The sequence below is a fragment of the Staurois parvus genome, unplaced genomic scaffold (genome assembly GCF_062004578.1).
Source record: "Staurois parvus isolate SC_StPar_1 unplaced genomic scaffold, SC_StPar_1.0 ptg000120l, whole genome shotgun sequence".
Lineage (NCBI taxonomy): Eukaryota > Metazoa > Chordata > Amphibia > Anura > Ranidae > Staurois > Staurois parvus.
Window position 1 is genome coordinate 6,787,396 of NW_028317916.1, and position 17,509 is coordinate 6,804,904.

Below are 17,509 nucleotides of genomic sequence, written 5' to 3' on the forward strand. Positions count from 1 at the left end.
CAATTTCTGGGGAAATTGTGTGAAGTGTTCTTGCCTCCACCAGTAGTCTACAACTCACACTCTAGCTTTCGTCACTCTGCTGCCTGCTCACACACCTGGGTTCCTATGGCAACTCACTCTACAGCAAGGGCAGAGAAGAGCATTTAAAAACAAACTGCTCCAACTTGCTCACTTCACTGGCGGTTGCCATCTTCAAATGGTTTTAGTTTAAAAACTATAAATCCTACACCGAAGAGCTTTATTTTGTGAGAATTACAAGACCCAGACCTACATTTTAATGCATAGTATGTCTCTGAAATATTAAAAATGAAGGCACAGTCGCAGTTTAGAAATTGCCCTTCAAATTTGAGGTGGCTAGAGTGGAGTTTCAATGAATGTCAATGGGCGGTGTGAGTTGCAAACAAATGGTCATATTGTGAAAACTATCAGGACTATGGCTTAGCTGTGGACATTTTTAGTGGCAGCAGGGATAGCTGAACGTTTTGATATAAGATTTGTGTAGGTGGGCTCGAAAATGAGGGAGTGATGGCAGTTTAGAAATCATGTCCTGATTTTTCAGAGTACACTCTAGCTTTTGTCAGCTCCCACTCTAGTTTTGAACATTCCTCCATTCATTCCTACGGGACCAATTTCACCACAAAAACGGCGATATTTTGTGAAACATTCAGTGAAACGTTCCACAAAGCAATAGCACACCAATCGGGAATAATCCGCACTTTTCGGTATATTACTGTCTATGTAGTGTAAAAACTGTGGGAGGAGTTAGGGTGGTAAATTTGCCTATAATAATAAGAATATATATGTGAGATAACAGTAAGTGGTCTGGCCATGCAAGAACACTTAACAAATACCAACTTTCAGTACATCCAAAAATCATCCTTAGTATCACACGCACAACTATTGTTCTAATTTTTTGGTATAGCAACAGGCAGGAATCAGTATTTGCCATTGGCTTACTGCCAAGTGGGCTTGAGCAATGAGGAGGGTGGGGGTGATGAGGTGGCAGTCCATACCTGGATGTCTAAGATTGAAGGGGAGTGAAGGGAGGGAGAGCCAAAACAACAGCATAGTAGCATTTCATCCAGGGGCGAAGACAGCTTGCAGATGAGTGGAGGGACCAGACTGCTAGTGGATATCCCACTTGTTCAGGCCAGGACTGTTCCACATAGCTCAGCAGTTTGGGCCTCTTCTTTCTCATTCATTTGAGTTATACTACTGTCTACAAGAGGATTTGGACACTGGTAAATTAAACTTGTGAGTAGCCTGGTATAACCCCACTTACATCTGACATGCCTCAGTTTTTTGCTAGAGGGCTTCCTAATTTTTCAAAGTGTTGGGACATCTGTTGAACTTTTGGACTTTTGGACAGACAGAAAAGTTTTCTGTACAACACTGCACATCTTGAGTGGAGGGTCTTCCAATCAGGATCCAGTTTTACAATGTCACTGCAGTGTCATACATCGGCCATAAGAAGAAACTTAGAAATAGAAAGGATTCTGTCCTGAGCAGAATTTCACATTCCTTGTTCATCTTTTACATCCCAGCTGTGGACAATTGGTAGGCAGACTACCTCAGCCAGCAGCAAGTCCAGATAAAAACACTGCCATGCTGTTTTGCAACTGGTATGTCTATGAGACAGGAGATACAGTGGGTTAAAGATTCTGACTACTCTTCAGGGGCCAGGTTACAGGTGGCTGACCCCATGCATTCTTGTGCCTGGCAAGGGCTTGTGTAACAATGGCACCTTGTGGTGCAGCAGTTTCTAGTTAGGTTCCTTTTTTCTCCAGGAAGTTCTGCCGAAGGCCAGAAGAGTGTTCATCCTTCTAAAACACAGCAGCAACACAAGCTGCCTGGCAATAGCCTGTGTGCAATACACCCATGTACTGAAACTCGCCATTGATTATTTTGCAGCAGTTGCACCTGCAGCAGCAGGACATAAATGAGTACTTGTTTGAGTGTGTCAGTGGCTCCTGATTCAGGGAGCTGCAATAATACACTTTAATTTTTATTCCACGATAAAACCTGACCAGTCTCTGCATCTGAAATCATGGCCAAGTAAAAAGGCTGACAAATTGTGCATAGAGTCTGTACAATATCTCTGGCTTTTGTCTCAGAAAAAAGACATTCTTAATTTCATTTCACAATAAAACCTGTCTCGTCTATCCTTCTTCATTTTTGACCTAGTAAAACTGCTTACATAATGTGTAAGAAGTCCATACAATGTTTCTGGCTGTTGTCTCTCAAATAATACACTAATTTTACTGCCTCATCTGTGCCTATCTCTCTCTTCAGCCCACTCAAGCTGCATACATACACTTCAGTCCTGTTGGCAATTATCTCTGAAATTTCAGAATAAAGACAGGCTTGTTCCTTGAAAGGTTGGGATTTTGAATTGTTTTTGTGTACTCTGATACTTATATTTAATTTATTTTTCTAACAACATTGTTTGGTAAAGCAAAAGAAAAGCTCACAAATTATACTATGAAACAGAGTGATTGGTACAAAGCTGGGGGCTTTAGCTTATTTTTTTGTAAGAGTAAGGATTTCTATAGATTTTAAATTTGTTGCTGCTTCAACCACTCAATTCAGGCATATTACTGCTGTATACATTTACTACCGAAAAGCCTTTCAGTCTGAATGTAACACTGCAAACAGCTGAAGGCATCTCCCAGGCATTTATTAGAAAGGAATGGTGTGTTTCCTAATTTACCCTCCAAGTTGCATAATAGGTAGAATTGTCTCTTTGCTATGTTGTTTTATAACGTTTTTTTTGGACTGTTACACATTCCCAATGACGGTGCCCTGCTCCAAATGCCATTTGATTGACATCCCTTTTAGCCTGTTAGCTTTGAATTTGGGTTAAAGTTTGCAAACCAAACACAGAATGATTTGCTTGTCCTTAAATGTCACATCAAACCATCTTCATTGCACTCATACACCTGTTTTTCATTACACTTCATCTCAATATAGTATAGAGATGTCAGCCTAGATTTATGAATAAAAAATCAACTAAAAACAACTAATTTGCATGTAAAGTGGCAGTCTACTGTATGAACACCTAAGAAAGCACAAATATGAAATTCAAAACTAAGCACACATTATGTTTGTCTCTCAACAACTATATTTCTCAGCCTAAAAACAAAGAATATTGGTTTTAGGCAATCCTACTGGGGAAACATTTGAGTTTTCCATATTTAGCATACTCTCATTTAAGAAGATTACATTTATTACTAGAGTCAGATTTCCATCACTGGAATCTGCAGACACAGAACCTTTAATATTGAAGCAATACCCCTCTGCTGAGATCTGTTGTAAAAATGTTCTTGAGTTATTGTTCCTAACTAGAACATATAATTTTTAGCAACATTCAAGTTTATATGAGATGACTTTATACTATCTATTGGTGGTAAGTAAATGTATTGTGTAGTCATTAACTATATAAGGAAGCCAACTTTTTTGCTTCTGCCATCTATAGGTACAGATGAGATGTGACTAATGCTAAACCTAACACTGCTTCTTACAATACCTATTTAATATTTCACAGTTGAACGTTCAAGAGTAGGCCTGTCATCCATGGTTGGAGAAGGAACAGATTACATTAATGCATCCTATGTCATGGTAAGCAAGAACATATATAAGTTTAATTAAAAATAAGTAAAACAGAGCAAAAAAACAGATTAATTTAAGCCACATATTTTTCTGTGGCTTGCACAAAAAACATCCTTTCACAATGTATTACTTAGTTATACTATGAGTTTTCCTGATCAAATAAGATTTCATACTTCAAATACATTACAGCCTTTCTGAAAAAGGGAAAATCAGGAAACGGATATTATTTCATAATCTATCAATGCACACTGAAAAATATTGGGACTTGAAAGATGGACTGAGCGTTGTCGAAATGTTGACAATGAAAACACTGCTGTATTTTTTACTTACCTCCTCTGCAAGATCCATGAGCGCCTCTACACAAGTTTAGATTTACAAGGAGGAACCTTTATATCTGTGTCCCCCCTTACCTTAGTATATTCATTACCCCTACCTCAGTGACCGCCCCACCCCCCACAGGTTTTGTGTGGCCACTGGAGGGTGCAGCTGCCTGTCACTCACCTCCTCCATTGCTGGCTTGTATGCAGGGCAGTCAGGCACAGTCCTCCAGGCGGTTCCTCTAATCACCACCTCTGTCCTCTTCTCCAAGTTCTCCTCCAGAGTCCATATCCAGTTGTCCAGTGACACACATTTTTGCCACTTTTGGCATTTTTTGGACAAAAGCGTTTCTTTCCTGAATGCAATTCTTCTATGTTCAGGAGAGGGATGTTTAACTGCCCCTAAACTCTGCTGCTGCTAAACTCTGATAAAAGCCTATGTGTGCATGGACACATAGGCTTTTATTGAGTTGAGATCAGGGGCTTTGCCAAAAAAATGCCAAAAGCTGCTAAACTCACATTTAGAAGCAATAGTGTACTTGGGACCTAAAGGGGAATGAATAAAAATAAGATATGAGCCTATTAAATGTATACGCTGCACAAATACTGTATGCCACACCCACAAAATGTGCCTTAATTACAGTACCATATGAGAAATTTCCACAGACACACATAAAAAAATATACATTCAGCCTACCTTAAAGAAAAACTTTGTTACACAGCTGGTATTTCTTATCGATCAACATGTGTTATGTGTACACGTTGTCTGGACTGTGTAACATACAACATTGGGTATACAGATGTCAGGACTATGCCACATACAACATAAATGTTGGTGGTCAGTGGTAGGTGGTGCATGTTACTTTTAATGTTTTTGGCAGGGGTGTGTGTGCCCTCTTACATGTTGGTGTTTAGTGGTACAGTATGTGTTGTGCCCCACTGGTGGTTAGTGTCCTCATTTTTGATCAGTGTCCACAATGATGTTCAGGGCTCCAATTAGTGGTGAGTGATCTGTGCTCCTATTGCTGGCCAGTGGTGTGTGCCCCTATTGGTGGTCAGTGGTCTGGATCCACCTTTCACTGGTGGATAGTCAGAGTAGTGTTTACAAGGAACAAGTCAGAAGCTCAGCACCACTTTCATCTGGATCATGGGTCCTTATTCTGTAATGTTGGGCCAAAATTATGCAACATCAGGCAGACTTTCTCTCAACCTGGCGCTGCCATCAGTTACTATCATACAACAGAACAAATCACTCTGACAATCAAGGTGATTTGCTCAGTGAGAAATCTTGCTAGATCCAGTGCATTGAGCAAGTGATCCATAGCACGTGCCCCACATGCCTATGCTGACGCTAAACATGGTGGTGCTGTGGCTGAATAAATTCAAGTAAAATTTTGACTGAAGCTAATTAGGCACAGGAATTGTATATTTATTTATTTCAGGTACTTATATAGCGCGGTCAATTTATGCAGCCGTTACATATATATATTTCCACGTTCAAAAACAACTTTATTTAAAATAAATTGTTGTAATGTACATGCTAAGCATATAAATCTATATCATCCAGGAGAAACAAGTAAGCCAACTGAGCATGGTATCAAATTGACATAGACAAGTAAAAAAATATATAGTACAAATATATGTAGAAACAAGAATCTAATAGGTCTGTCATACAGGATTAATATTTGTAGTATAAAATATCCGAGATAATGAAGGAGAGACTTCTCAAACACATGTATCTGGTAGTGCAAGCAATCTATCCCAAACCTTATTATATTTAGCAGGGCAACTTCTATGGAGGTAAATAAGCTTTTTAGAGGGAAGAGTGATATTTACCTCTCGCACCCAAGATTCCAGTGTGTGAGGGGTTGCCTGCATCCAGTTCTTTGCTATGAGCTTACGGGCAGGAAATAATGTTTTGTGAAAGAATGTGGTTTGAACCCATATGGTCGTGTAAGAAACGGATGACCTGGGCCCAACAGGTTTGCATGACAGGGCAAGACCATATAAGGTGATAGAATGTACCCATGTGCATCATACATAGAGGACATAATAGGCTGTGAGAGGGCTTATATTGGGATACATGAACTGGAGTCAGGTAAGCCTTCTGCAATATATTAGCTGAGTCAAACACTCAGAAGCCTTAGTTGAAACAAGCTTATAATTGTCTAGTATTTCTTCCCAATCATTATCCGCAATTTCCCCCAGGTCCAGTACCCATTTGGTTTTAACCCGATAGGCCAGCTTAGTAGCAGTTGGGGTCAACAAGGTAGTGTATATGGTGGAGATCAATTTAACATGGTCTGAGTTCACAATTATATCCAACAGCCGTAATAGAGCCAAGGGTGGGGATAAATGTGGAAATTGAGTCTGCATTGCATGGCGTAACTGTAAATAGCAAAGCCATGGAGTTGGGGAGGGAGAATTCGGTCTGTAGTGCTGCAAAGGTTTTTAGCCCAGAGGCTATTGAAAAACTGGTGTAAATATAGGATCCCACTGGACGCCCATACAATAGGATCTGGGAGTTATAGCAATTCAGGTAGGCTATGATAGAACCATAGTGGGGTATGTGTGTGGAATGATCCCTGTGTTCATAATACATTGTGGGGGAGATGAGGACTGCACATGAGAACCATTGCAGAACAAAGTTGTCTAAGCTGATGGTATTATACTAGCTACCCACAGTTACTGTCTTAAAAGCTGATTTAACCTTTTACAGGGGGGGACCTCTAACTCACACTTGGAGAGTCTACACCCTACAAGATACGGGTAGCTCCCAGTGGGGTCCAACATACGCCATATGGATTTGTTGTATGGGTCAAACCCCCATTTTATGTGTACAAATATATTTTATTGAGCATTATGCTGTTAAATAAAGCTTGTATTATAAACAATATGTTAGTTTGATTGTTCTTATAGCACCTTTAAAGTCCACAGTACTTGTTTTGTTTTTCTTTATATGCTCCCTTAGAAATTATTTAACCCTTTTGAGGATCTAACCAAAAAGGAAATTTTTGTTGCAGACGATGCCTAAAGTCTGACTTATATCTTAGTGCAGACCTCTGGGAAAATCAGTGAGGCAATCACACAAGCAAGAAATTACATTTCTGGGGGCGTTCCATACACCAACTGTGTACAGAACCCATCCAGGCTTCCATATTGCATTGAATTTTAAAGAAAATTACAGCAATGCAGATTGAAAAGGAAAGATATTTTTAATAACATTACATTGCAATATGGCTAATGTCGTAATTGTATATGCTACATTATATATTTTTTTTTTTTTGTGATTTTTTTTTCCATGAAAGTGGAGTTACCCTATGAAGAGATAGATTGATAACCATGCAAACATTATTTTTCATTTAATATTTGTTTTTTAAGTAGCATTTGCATGCATATCTTTGTAAAGAACTATAAATAAAGAAGAATTCAACTCTTTTTTTCTCTAGGGATACCATGAAAGCAATGAGTTCATAATTACACAACATCCATTATTGCACACAATTAAAGATTTCTGGAGGATGATCTGGGATCATAATTCACAGACAATTGTAATGTTTCCTGATAACCCAAATATGGTAAGATTCCACACTTAGTTAACCTGCTGCAAGTAGACTTGATTTATAGAAAGGGTAAAGGCTCTTCACTTATCAAATACCTGTGTTCACTTCAAATACCCAAGCACGCTTGAATAAAAATCTTGTTTTCCTGGTTTTGTTTTTTTTTAATTCCCTTGCACATAATTAGGTATTCAATGTGAACATGGAGTTTGTTGGTTTGGAAGTTTGAAGTAATTAAAAAAAGTTTACAGGAAAAGCACAGTATTTTTTTTTTTTTTTCACATTGGACCTTCCTTGACAAACAAACTGCTTGTCCAAAATAATAAAAACCTACATAGGCCTAGGCCTTTCAGGAGGCACAGCTCATGTCACCATGTCTATAGGCAGAGTTGGGAGCTCAAAATCCGGTGAGAATGCAGTCTTTCAGGGAACTGGAGTACATTTTTGCAGGATTTGGAGATCTCAGCTCTAGTGGAAGGTGTGGTGTTTTCACCCGTGCCTCCAGAAAGCATCCATGGCTAGAGTTAAGGTAAGTATTTTGTTAAGCCATTTGTGTTGGGGGGGGCTGTCACAAAACCTAACTTTCTATTTGCCTTGGAAGGTCTGCTTTGAGGAGGTGTGTTACTTTTAGTGATTGTTAAAGTTATCCTTTTACAAAGTACGGTATCCAGTTTGATTGTGAGGTGAAAAAGTATATTTGCCCTGTTTAATTGCCATCCATACTCTTGGAACCAGTGATCAGTGCTGGCTTCAACCAGGACAAGAGGAACTTCAAGAGCAGTCACCTTAAAAATGGGTATATAACCTTTTTTATCCCCCTCCTCTCTCCCACAATGACTGTACGTCTACAAGCTGACCCCCTTCCCTGAGCAGAAAGCCACACTCTCATTGCAGACTTCTTCTTCCCCTGCACTCTATCACCTATTCTTCCTGTTACTATGGGGAACCCTCCCCAGTTGAGTTTCTTTTTGTTTCTTGTAAAAAGATGGGTAGCACCACAACACCTAGGACATGTCTTTATTTCCTTGTTTGCAATTTAAACATTTTCTTCAAATTAAAAGTGCTTTGTAACAACTTAGTCCATTTACAGTGGTTTTTGAATCAACAGATTGCATGCCTTGTAGTGCCTGTGCGATTTGTAACTTATTATTCCTACTGAATATGATCTGTATTACATCTCCTTGCTTGATGTATATGATGTAACCCTTTCTTAAATAAAGAAAGTAAAACAAAACGGGTATACAAATATAACAAGTCCATTTTTATACCATAACAATACATATTGTACATTTTGTCTTTACCTTCTGAAAATATAGAGGCATGCTTAAAATGTTCTGTTTCATGTTCAAAAAACACTTCTTGTATTCATAAGGCAATAGCTAATTGGCTTCTTTCCAAGGTACATACAGTTATTTAAATAGGTACATTTGGAATGTCTTTACTACCAAGGGATGTATCTTCTATAAGCCAGTATTATGATTCAAGCACACTTGCCAGACAGACAGACCAGTCAGATCCTGAACATTACTGCAAACTACACTGAAGTAAAGCAATATAGGCTGCTCCCGGGTAGAGTCTAACTCACTTAATTTGCTAACCCTACTCCTAGGGGTCTTTGTATAAAAAGTTATTCACACAGGCCACCCCAAGTCTTCACTTTAATTTTCCTAATATGTCTGTTTCCTAAGATCACCAGCACCATCTTATTGTCTTACATTTAAACATACAGATCTATTTTTATTACTGCATTTTTTTAAATTATTTTTACAACTTTCTTTATCATGAATATTATCTCACCAGGCTGAAGCTGAATTTGTTTACTGGCCAAACAAAGATGAACCCATTGCCTGTGAAAATTTCACAGTGAGCATGGTAGGGGAAGACCAAATCTGTCTCTCAAATGAGGAAAAAATGATAGTACAAGATTTTATTTTAGAAGCTACCCAAGTAAGTATACCCTAATGCATCTTATAAAGTAATTATGTTTAACCTGTTCAATAGATCACAAACAGTAACATAAAATACTGGATTTGCACAGGGACTTTATAAATCGATTTGAAGGTTTTTAAAATGCATCAACATAATATTCGATTGATTGTCATTTATAAGCTGTATCTTATTTAGTATTGTTCCTTTATCATTTCTGTAGGATGACTATGTGCTGGAAGTTAAGCATTTCCAGTGTCCAAAGTGGCCAAATCCTGACAGCCAGATAAGTAAGACATTTGAACTTATTAATCTAATTAAAGAAGAAGCAGCCAATAAAGATGGACCTATTGTCGTACATGATGAGTAAGTAATAAAATTTAATATTAACCATATATTTATTGTTCAAAAATGTATGAAAGGATTGTAAATTATATGAAACTGGATGAGAGATCATCATGTATCTGAATAATAAAAATGATGAGTTGTAAGTAGGTAACAATGCATGATCAATAAGAAGAGATAAGGTGTGGTTATCATTAGTGATAAGTACCTAACAATCTACATTAGGAGCAGATATTGGAAAGCAAGGTAAAGTCTGTCAACAAACAATGCACTGTATTATCATATCGATTCTTAGGATTATTGTCTCTAGCAGTGAACAATAAAGCAGGACCAAACTGTTTTAAAGGGACATCCACGCAACATTGATACTTCAGTTTCAGGTGGCATCTGATGGGTTCAGGCACTGGTTTTCTTATTGCTTTCTTTGGAAGTCTATTAAAGAGTTCTCCCTTATTTGGCTGCTGACTCTAATACTCCTTAATATAAATAAAAAATCAAATTGGGTGAGCAGGGCCCCCTTTATAGTTGCCATAATTGGTATGCAGACCTGGAAATTTATGTGTAGAGATTTTGGCACTGAAGTCCCAGAGAGATAAAAGAAACAATAAGGTTGGTTAGCATCTACCAAAAACTGAAATATCAGATTTGGGTGTACTGAACCCTTAAAGGATAAAATTACACTTCATATAAAGCAATAATGCACACTGCACTACCAAATAGCCTCTAATTTATGAGTAATAAGGTACCCATATTTTGCCATAAAGAGAAACAGTGATTTAAGTTTCAGAATGTCTATTACAACTTAGGCAAGGACATGGGGGTTGATTTACTAAAAGTAGACTGTGCAAAATCAGGTGCAGCTCTGCATAGAAACCAATCAGCTGCCAGGTTTTCTGTCAAAGCTTAAATGAACAAACTGAATTTAGAAGCTGATTGGCTACCATGCACAGCTGCACCAGATTTTGCACTCTCCAGTTTTAGTAAATCAACCCCATGGTTTACTAAATGGGCTCAGCTTGTACGTGTCTGATATAAAAAAAACAAAATATGTTTATTTAAACCAGACAGATCTTATCTTTGCCATACGTTGATCACAGGAAGCACCTTAGATTGTAAGCTTCTTGAGGGCAGGGACTGATGTGCATGTACAATATACTGTATAAATATAAAGCACTGCGTAAATTGACAACAATACATAAGTACCTGAAATTAATAAACAGGAAGCAGCGCCTGCTTATGTGATAAATATGGCGTTTGGCATGCTTCGCCAACCCTAAGCATCCGCCCCACTGAAACTAGTGTCAAAGTATAAAAATATATGAAACAAATCCGTGAAGAACTAAAAATATAAGATATCCAGACCATTCCATGAGCACTGCTTATTTAATATAAAAATATGCCTACCACCATGTAAATAAATATATGATGACAAAGCATACGTAGAAACAAATTTTTCATATAGCAATAACGTGTAGAAAGGATTACATTTAGCTGGTCTTTGATTTTTTTTTTTTTACTAAATCTTCACAAAATTATTTGTTTTTTTACAAAACCATTAAAAGGCTTTTGGATCTCTTGAACTTTTTTAAGTAGATAATGTATTAGCCAAAAATTGCTTTCTGAAATCAGTACGCCTAAATTATTATTGTTCCTAAAACTTATTATTCATCCACTTAAGTTTCATTGACCATTCTACCAAAAGACCTATAATTAGATATATATTACATGGTGGCAGTTTATAAGGAAGTCGTTTTATTTTAGATATGGTGGAGTAACGGCAGGAACATTCTGTGCATTGTCAACCCTCATGAACCAGCTGGAGAAAGAAAATTCTGTTGATGTTTATCAAGTGACCAAGATGATTAATCTGATGCGACCTGGACTATTTACAGACATAGTAAGTAAATGTATGATACACGGTGATTCTTATTTACTAGTAACAACAGCACCATGTGCTTGATTTCGTGGCACCTTGTATCTATGGTAAACTTGCAACCATCGTTTAGGGTATAAGGTTGAATCTTAAAAACACATAATGAAGGTAAAAGTAGAACTCCATTAGAGTTCATGTGATTGGCACAGGGCCAATCAGCCCTGTCCAGACAGAGGGTCAGGGGTCTCGCAGCCTCATTGGACAATCAGAGGAGAATGAAAACTCCTCCTACAAGCTTTAACCAGTGCTCAGCTAGACACTGATAGAAGTCACAAGACTGCTCTAACTGCTGATGAGAATAGGTATTTAGCAGTTTATATTTACTTAAATAATTGCATTTCCTTTCACCCCTCAGCATAAATCCTCTTCCTCTCCTGGCAAAATTCTCTCCAAATACCCTCTCTGGTAATCCTTGTCTACCCCAAATCATCCTCACAGCACAAATTCTCCCCCAATCCCTACTTCTAGCACAAATCTTCTTGTCCTTCATCCCACCTCTACCCCCCCCTGTACAAATCCCCCACCCAAATCCTGCTCCCTGTGGAAATCCTTCTTTTCCAAACTCCTTCTTCTAGTACAAATCCTCTTACCCTCCCTCAAACCCCCCTTCCCAGCACAAATCCTCTCCTAGGCCCCTGCTTCCAGCACAGATCCTCCTATTTGTACCCCTAAAATCCCCTTACAAGCACAAATCCCCCCCCCCCAATACAAATGCTCTTGCCTTCAAAATTATCCTCCAGCACGAATAGTTCTAATCCCTCCCAGCCTAAATTCCCACCCAGCATAAATCCTTTTATTCCCCCCCAATCCCCCCTCTCAGCACAGACCTCAGATACTGGGACCTCAGTGCCAGGAGGTCTCCTTCCTCCCATGCTCCTCCTTGTGTTCTATCATAAGACACATCAGAGATAAGGAGGAACCTAAGGGAAGCTGTTACTGTTGCTATAACATGCAGCTGGCGGTGAGAAATGCTGACTGCTGCAGTGTCAGCGATCACTGTACTAGGAATACAGAGACACCCAGCAGAAAATGTGGGCAAGTGCCCTGGGTATAATCTGCTAGTGATTGCCAACACTGCAGCAGCCCAGTGGCGAACACCCTCCATGCTAGCACATTGTACCCAGGTCAGATGCCTGCTCTGCCCCCCCCCTGTCCCTGGTGTGTGTTGTCACCCTAAGAAAGGAAGTGTGTTCCTGGCAGGATCACAATTTTTAATAAAAAGAAAAAAAGGAAACTAAGGTTACCACTTCATCCAAGGACTGGTAAGCTGCAACACATTAAAGGCTAAGTTCACCTGTATTTAGGGAGTGACATGTAAAATACCCCAGCTTCTATCTCCAAACCCCACCCCTGATTCCTCCCTCCCTGTGACATTGGGCTGGGATCCTTCTTCACGCACCCACTGCCACATCTGAAAATGGCACAGCTGTGAGGGGCTGTATCTACACAGCTGTGTCATTCATTCATAGGAATGTGAATGAGAAAACTACAGGTCCTGGCGGCAGGTGGCTTTAGTTCTCTGTGAACTTCAAGGGTGCTATTAAGCACCCTCATAGTCCACTGACATGTTCTCCAGCTTTCTAATTCTGGGGAATAAGGAAGGAATTCCCCTCCACTGGAGAAAATTGGATCATGTTTTATTGGGTTGCTTTTCATTCCTTTGGATCAACTGTGGGTATAGGATTCTGTATATGGAGGTTTTCAGTGTGTGTGTGTGTGTATGTGTGTGTGTTTTTTTTCTGTGGGTTGAACTGGAAGGAATTATAAACTGCATATGGTCAAAAAGCAGGAGGGCATGACTGCATGGAATCCAACATTGTGATCCACTGATAAATGATACAAAGCTCTGCAGTCTACTGTGCAAGATATAATCAATACACATTTTTTACCTTCAAAAATATGTGCATTTATTATTTTTTGCAGAAACTTCAAACATTTATGTATTTGTATATCTAAACCCAAAAACAGAAATGCAATGTGGCTAGAGATGCAAAGGTCTTTGCTTCCTTCCCAATTACCATGTAAGTGGATCCCTAGTAGAAATGGCTGCTAACAAATGGCCACATTTGTCAGATCTAATTGTTTTTTTATACTAAGCTGAACCTTTATGATGGCATGAACTGAACATACAATGACACTAATATTCAAAGGTAAATAAGATATAGTGCTGTTGCGCTTAGGAGTAGATATTCATGCAACTTTGATAAATATACGGTGCAGTCCTAATTTGTGAACTAATAGCACAAAAAAAAAAATACCATGTGAACCGTGCATAAATTAAGTGCATTAAATTTGACAATACATGAGTAATATTGCTTCACATATGCAAAGTGAATAATTGTAATATTCAGTCCCAATACAGAAAAATAAAATGCCCAGGTGTTGAATACTAATTGGTGAACTTCGTGCAAAAAATGACAGGTGCTCCTCTGTGCTAAATATAACAAGAGATATAACAAAAACATTTTGTGGTGTATTTGACCGATAAAAAGTGAGCAAAAAGGAGTTAATTGTTAGAGTTATGCTACCTTAAGAATTGAACAGACAAGGCACACATGACTTAGTCACCCCACAGATGGGCAGATGTTTGCTCATGAAAATATTACACAGTCGATGAAGATATTTGCGTATTCTGAAATGGCTAACCACCAAAAATGACAGCGGCACACACACATGGACAATAGATCCTTATTCTACATCACAGAAGAGTGAAACATTAGACAATGAGATTTTAAGCTATAAAAAGCTATGTATATGAGAATGAGCACCTCCAGTCATCAGTGGTACTCATTATTGTCCTTTAGAGAGGGCATTGCAAGTGAAGCTTAAATCAGGAGCTTTGCTTGCTATCATCAGCCATCAATTTTGAATTTAAAAGTGGTTAATTAAAAGGAGTGCATTGCAACTGAAGCTCAGATCAGGAGTTGCACTTTTTATTATCAGCCATCAATTTAGAATTTAAAAGTTTAATCAAAAGGAATAATTTAAAAAGGTATTTGTATCAGTTTAGAATATAAGCTATCAATGCAAGTCAAAATGTAAGTGTTTCCACACTAATCCCTTGTTTGCCGTCAACTCATCACATTGAAAGCAATGCGCCGCCAAATCATACGCTTTCCAAGAAGTGGATAATTTGCTCAAATGCTTTAAAGTGGTTGTAAACCTCATACATGAAATCTGAACAAAGCAAATTTTTCTATACTTTGTATTTGTCTCTATCCAAAGCTCGGTGTGTGATTTCTCTCTGCTGCCTCGTTCCTCTGTTATCTGTATGAGTCACTTCTTAAAGCTTTTCCAGACTTTAGGAGATAATTGGTGATGAGGGAGGAGAGCTCCAGCACACTGCCTGTGATTGATAGCCATAGCTGTGCTTGTTCTCTGTGCTGTGTGAGGAGGGGCGTGTGTCCATTCCCTCCAATTAGGAGCAGAGCTCTTCTCCCTTGGCTGTGCAGTGTGTGAATTCAGAGCCCTGCCCCCTGCTTTGTGCTACTTACAGAAGCTTACAGATTCTGTGTGAAGTCTGTGTATTATAGAAGGCTGTACAAGACAGCTGACTGTAGATAAACAGGTACAATGTATTTGTTTCATGTCTGTGTATCATCCTAGGCCAGTCACTTTAATGGTTTTATTTAAGGGTTTTCAGCCACTTTAAATGCATTAAAAGCTAAGGCTACTTTACACATATATTTGCAGAAAAAAATGTGCATTTATTTGTTTATTTATTTAAAATCAGCCTGAAAAGTGTTGCACCACTGCAATGCATAGGATCTTGCAGGCTCTTCCACCAGCTCCTTGTCTGTGACGAGGCTTAGGCTTGGAAGAAATGTCTTTGGACTACAAGTGCGGTAATCTGTTACAAGAAAAGCCAGCCACTCTGTGTACTCTTCTTATGTATCTTTATTGGCTACATATAAAATGGCACAGTAAACAAAATGCTAACACAGCCTTCCTTATAGCATCCCACTTGTGTTCCATTGAGGACTATAAATCTGCCTGATGTGGCAGTGATGCGGCTGTGTGGGTAGAGTAAGGTGGAGAAGAACCCCTGCATAGTGTCCTGGTTTTTAAAAATATATATTATTTAAATACATTCTTCAGATTTTTTTTAACATATAAAAAAGTAATTTTAACATATATTTTTACATATATTTGTAAATGCATTCCAAAAATGTAGATTTGTATATTTAAAGACATACAGTATATTTGAAATTTATTTTTAAAAATATTTTTCATATATTTTGTAATAAAAATGAATTTCAATATATATATATATATATATATATATATATATATATATATATATATATATATTGAATATGGCCAAATTTGTAGCATTTCAAATATATGTCAATATATTTGTGAAGAATATTTTTCAAATATACAGTATTTCAAATATATTTTTCTTCCATATGGGTAGGCTTTAATATACAATGCATCAATCAAGCCTTATTCACCTCCTTATCTGATTTCCACTTTTTCTCCCCAGGAGCAGTATCAGTTCTTATATAAAGCTATTCTGAGTCTTGTAAGTAGCAGACAGGAAGCAAGCCCGGCGGTTTGTGTGGAGAGCAATGGATCTGCACTACCAGATGGAAATACTTTGGAAAGCTTGGAGTCTTTAGTATAATTATGAGCCTACTGCCATGCCGTGGTTAATTTTTGAATATTGTGGAAGGAACGGATCACTTACAGTATATATCTTTCTAACATTCTTCCAGCACTATTTTGTAACAAATGACTTCTGCCTCTCATTTACAAGTAATAATGTGTGCCTTTTGGAAGACATATCCATCCATCTCAGAAAGATAAACTTCATCAACCCCCACAGTGTTTTTTATGAATGGATTTTGTGCTATATTTGCTCAGTATTAGTTTCTACTAGTGATTTTTTAATCTCTCAGCTATTTGTATTTATAGCAATGTGCTTTTGCAGAAAGAACATGTTTTATGTAACACTTTGATGTGATAAAGCTTAGTTTGTTAGAATTTTGTGTTTCACTACAGGAATGTAAATAGCATCTTTCTTGGTACTTTTATCATTTCAAGGAATAGGAATACATACCAACCTGAGACGGTAGTAGTGTAGTAATCTAAGTACTGTAAATATTGTTCTAGGTACTTCATGGACCAAATTTATATTTATAATTGTAGATTTTTATATTTTATTACAAAGTCAGTTTTCCAGTTATTTGTATCCACATTGTTTCAGTAATATACATTGTTTTTATTTTGGCAAAATGCCCTGTCCATTGATGTATATCTTTAACAAAGTAACAGTTTTTGCATGTTATTTTAACACATTGTAAAAATGAAAATAAATGAGAACTTTTCAATATTTATACGTTTACAGATATGTTATTTTAAACTTGGTCCAACCTGCAGGCAAAAAAAAAAGGCCCCCCCCGAAAAAAAATATTAATATTAAATAATTACACATAAACTGACCTACCTTAGATAGAACATACTTAAAATGTGTGCAGACAATGTGAAGTGAGTGTGAAACACATTAATGAAATTAATATAACAAAACTCAATTCTCAAAATTCTCAAATGCCAAATATTGTGCAAAAATAATCAAATACACTTGAATCATGTGCAATGTGTGGAATTATTGTCCACAGTGATGTATAAGAAACTCAATAAATAAAGGTGTTGCTCTATGTAATAAGAAATCAACAACTCATATACAATCTAATATGCTTTGCAACCACTATGTGTTATCACATCTCAAGAACTATATAAATGTGCAATTATACACAATTTTGTTTATTGTGGATGGAGTGGGTTCACCATTTCTGGTAGCTGCTTTTTAATTGGTT

The 17,509-nt window shown here is 37.7% G+C and overlaps 1 protein-coding gene across 10 annotated transcripts in view; it reads left to right on the top strand.

Moving 5' to 3' along the window:
* The window catches only part of PTPRZ1 (protein tyrosine phosphatase receptor type Z1), a 299,955-nt gene extending 282,928 nt beyond the window's left edge, over positions 1 to 17,027 (top strand). For all 10 annotated transcript variants that reach the window (XM_089672116.1, XM_089672124.1, XM_089672125.1 and 7 more), the window contains 6 exons: positions 3,545 to 3,618; positions 7,376 to 7,504; positions 9,287 to 9,433; positions 9,636 to 9,778; positions 11,519 to 11,654; positions 16,177 to 17,027. In XM_089672116.1, the coding sequence (XP_089528242.1) occupies positions 3,545 to 3,618; positions 7,376 to 7,504; positions 9,287 to 9,433; positions 9,636 to 9,778; positions 11,519 to 11,654; positions 16,177 to 16,317 (770 nt within the window). In that variant the 3' untranslated portion in view covers positions 16,318 to 17,027. The remainder of the gene's footprint in view (positions 1 to 3,544; positions 3,619 to 7,375; positions 7,505 to 9,286; positions 9,434 to 9,635; positions 9,779 to 11,518; positions 11,655 to 16,176) is intronic.
* Positions 17,028 to 17,509: the final 482 nt, after the last annotated feature.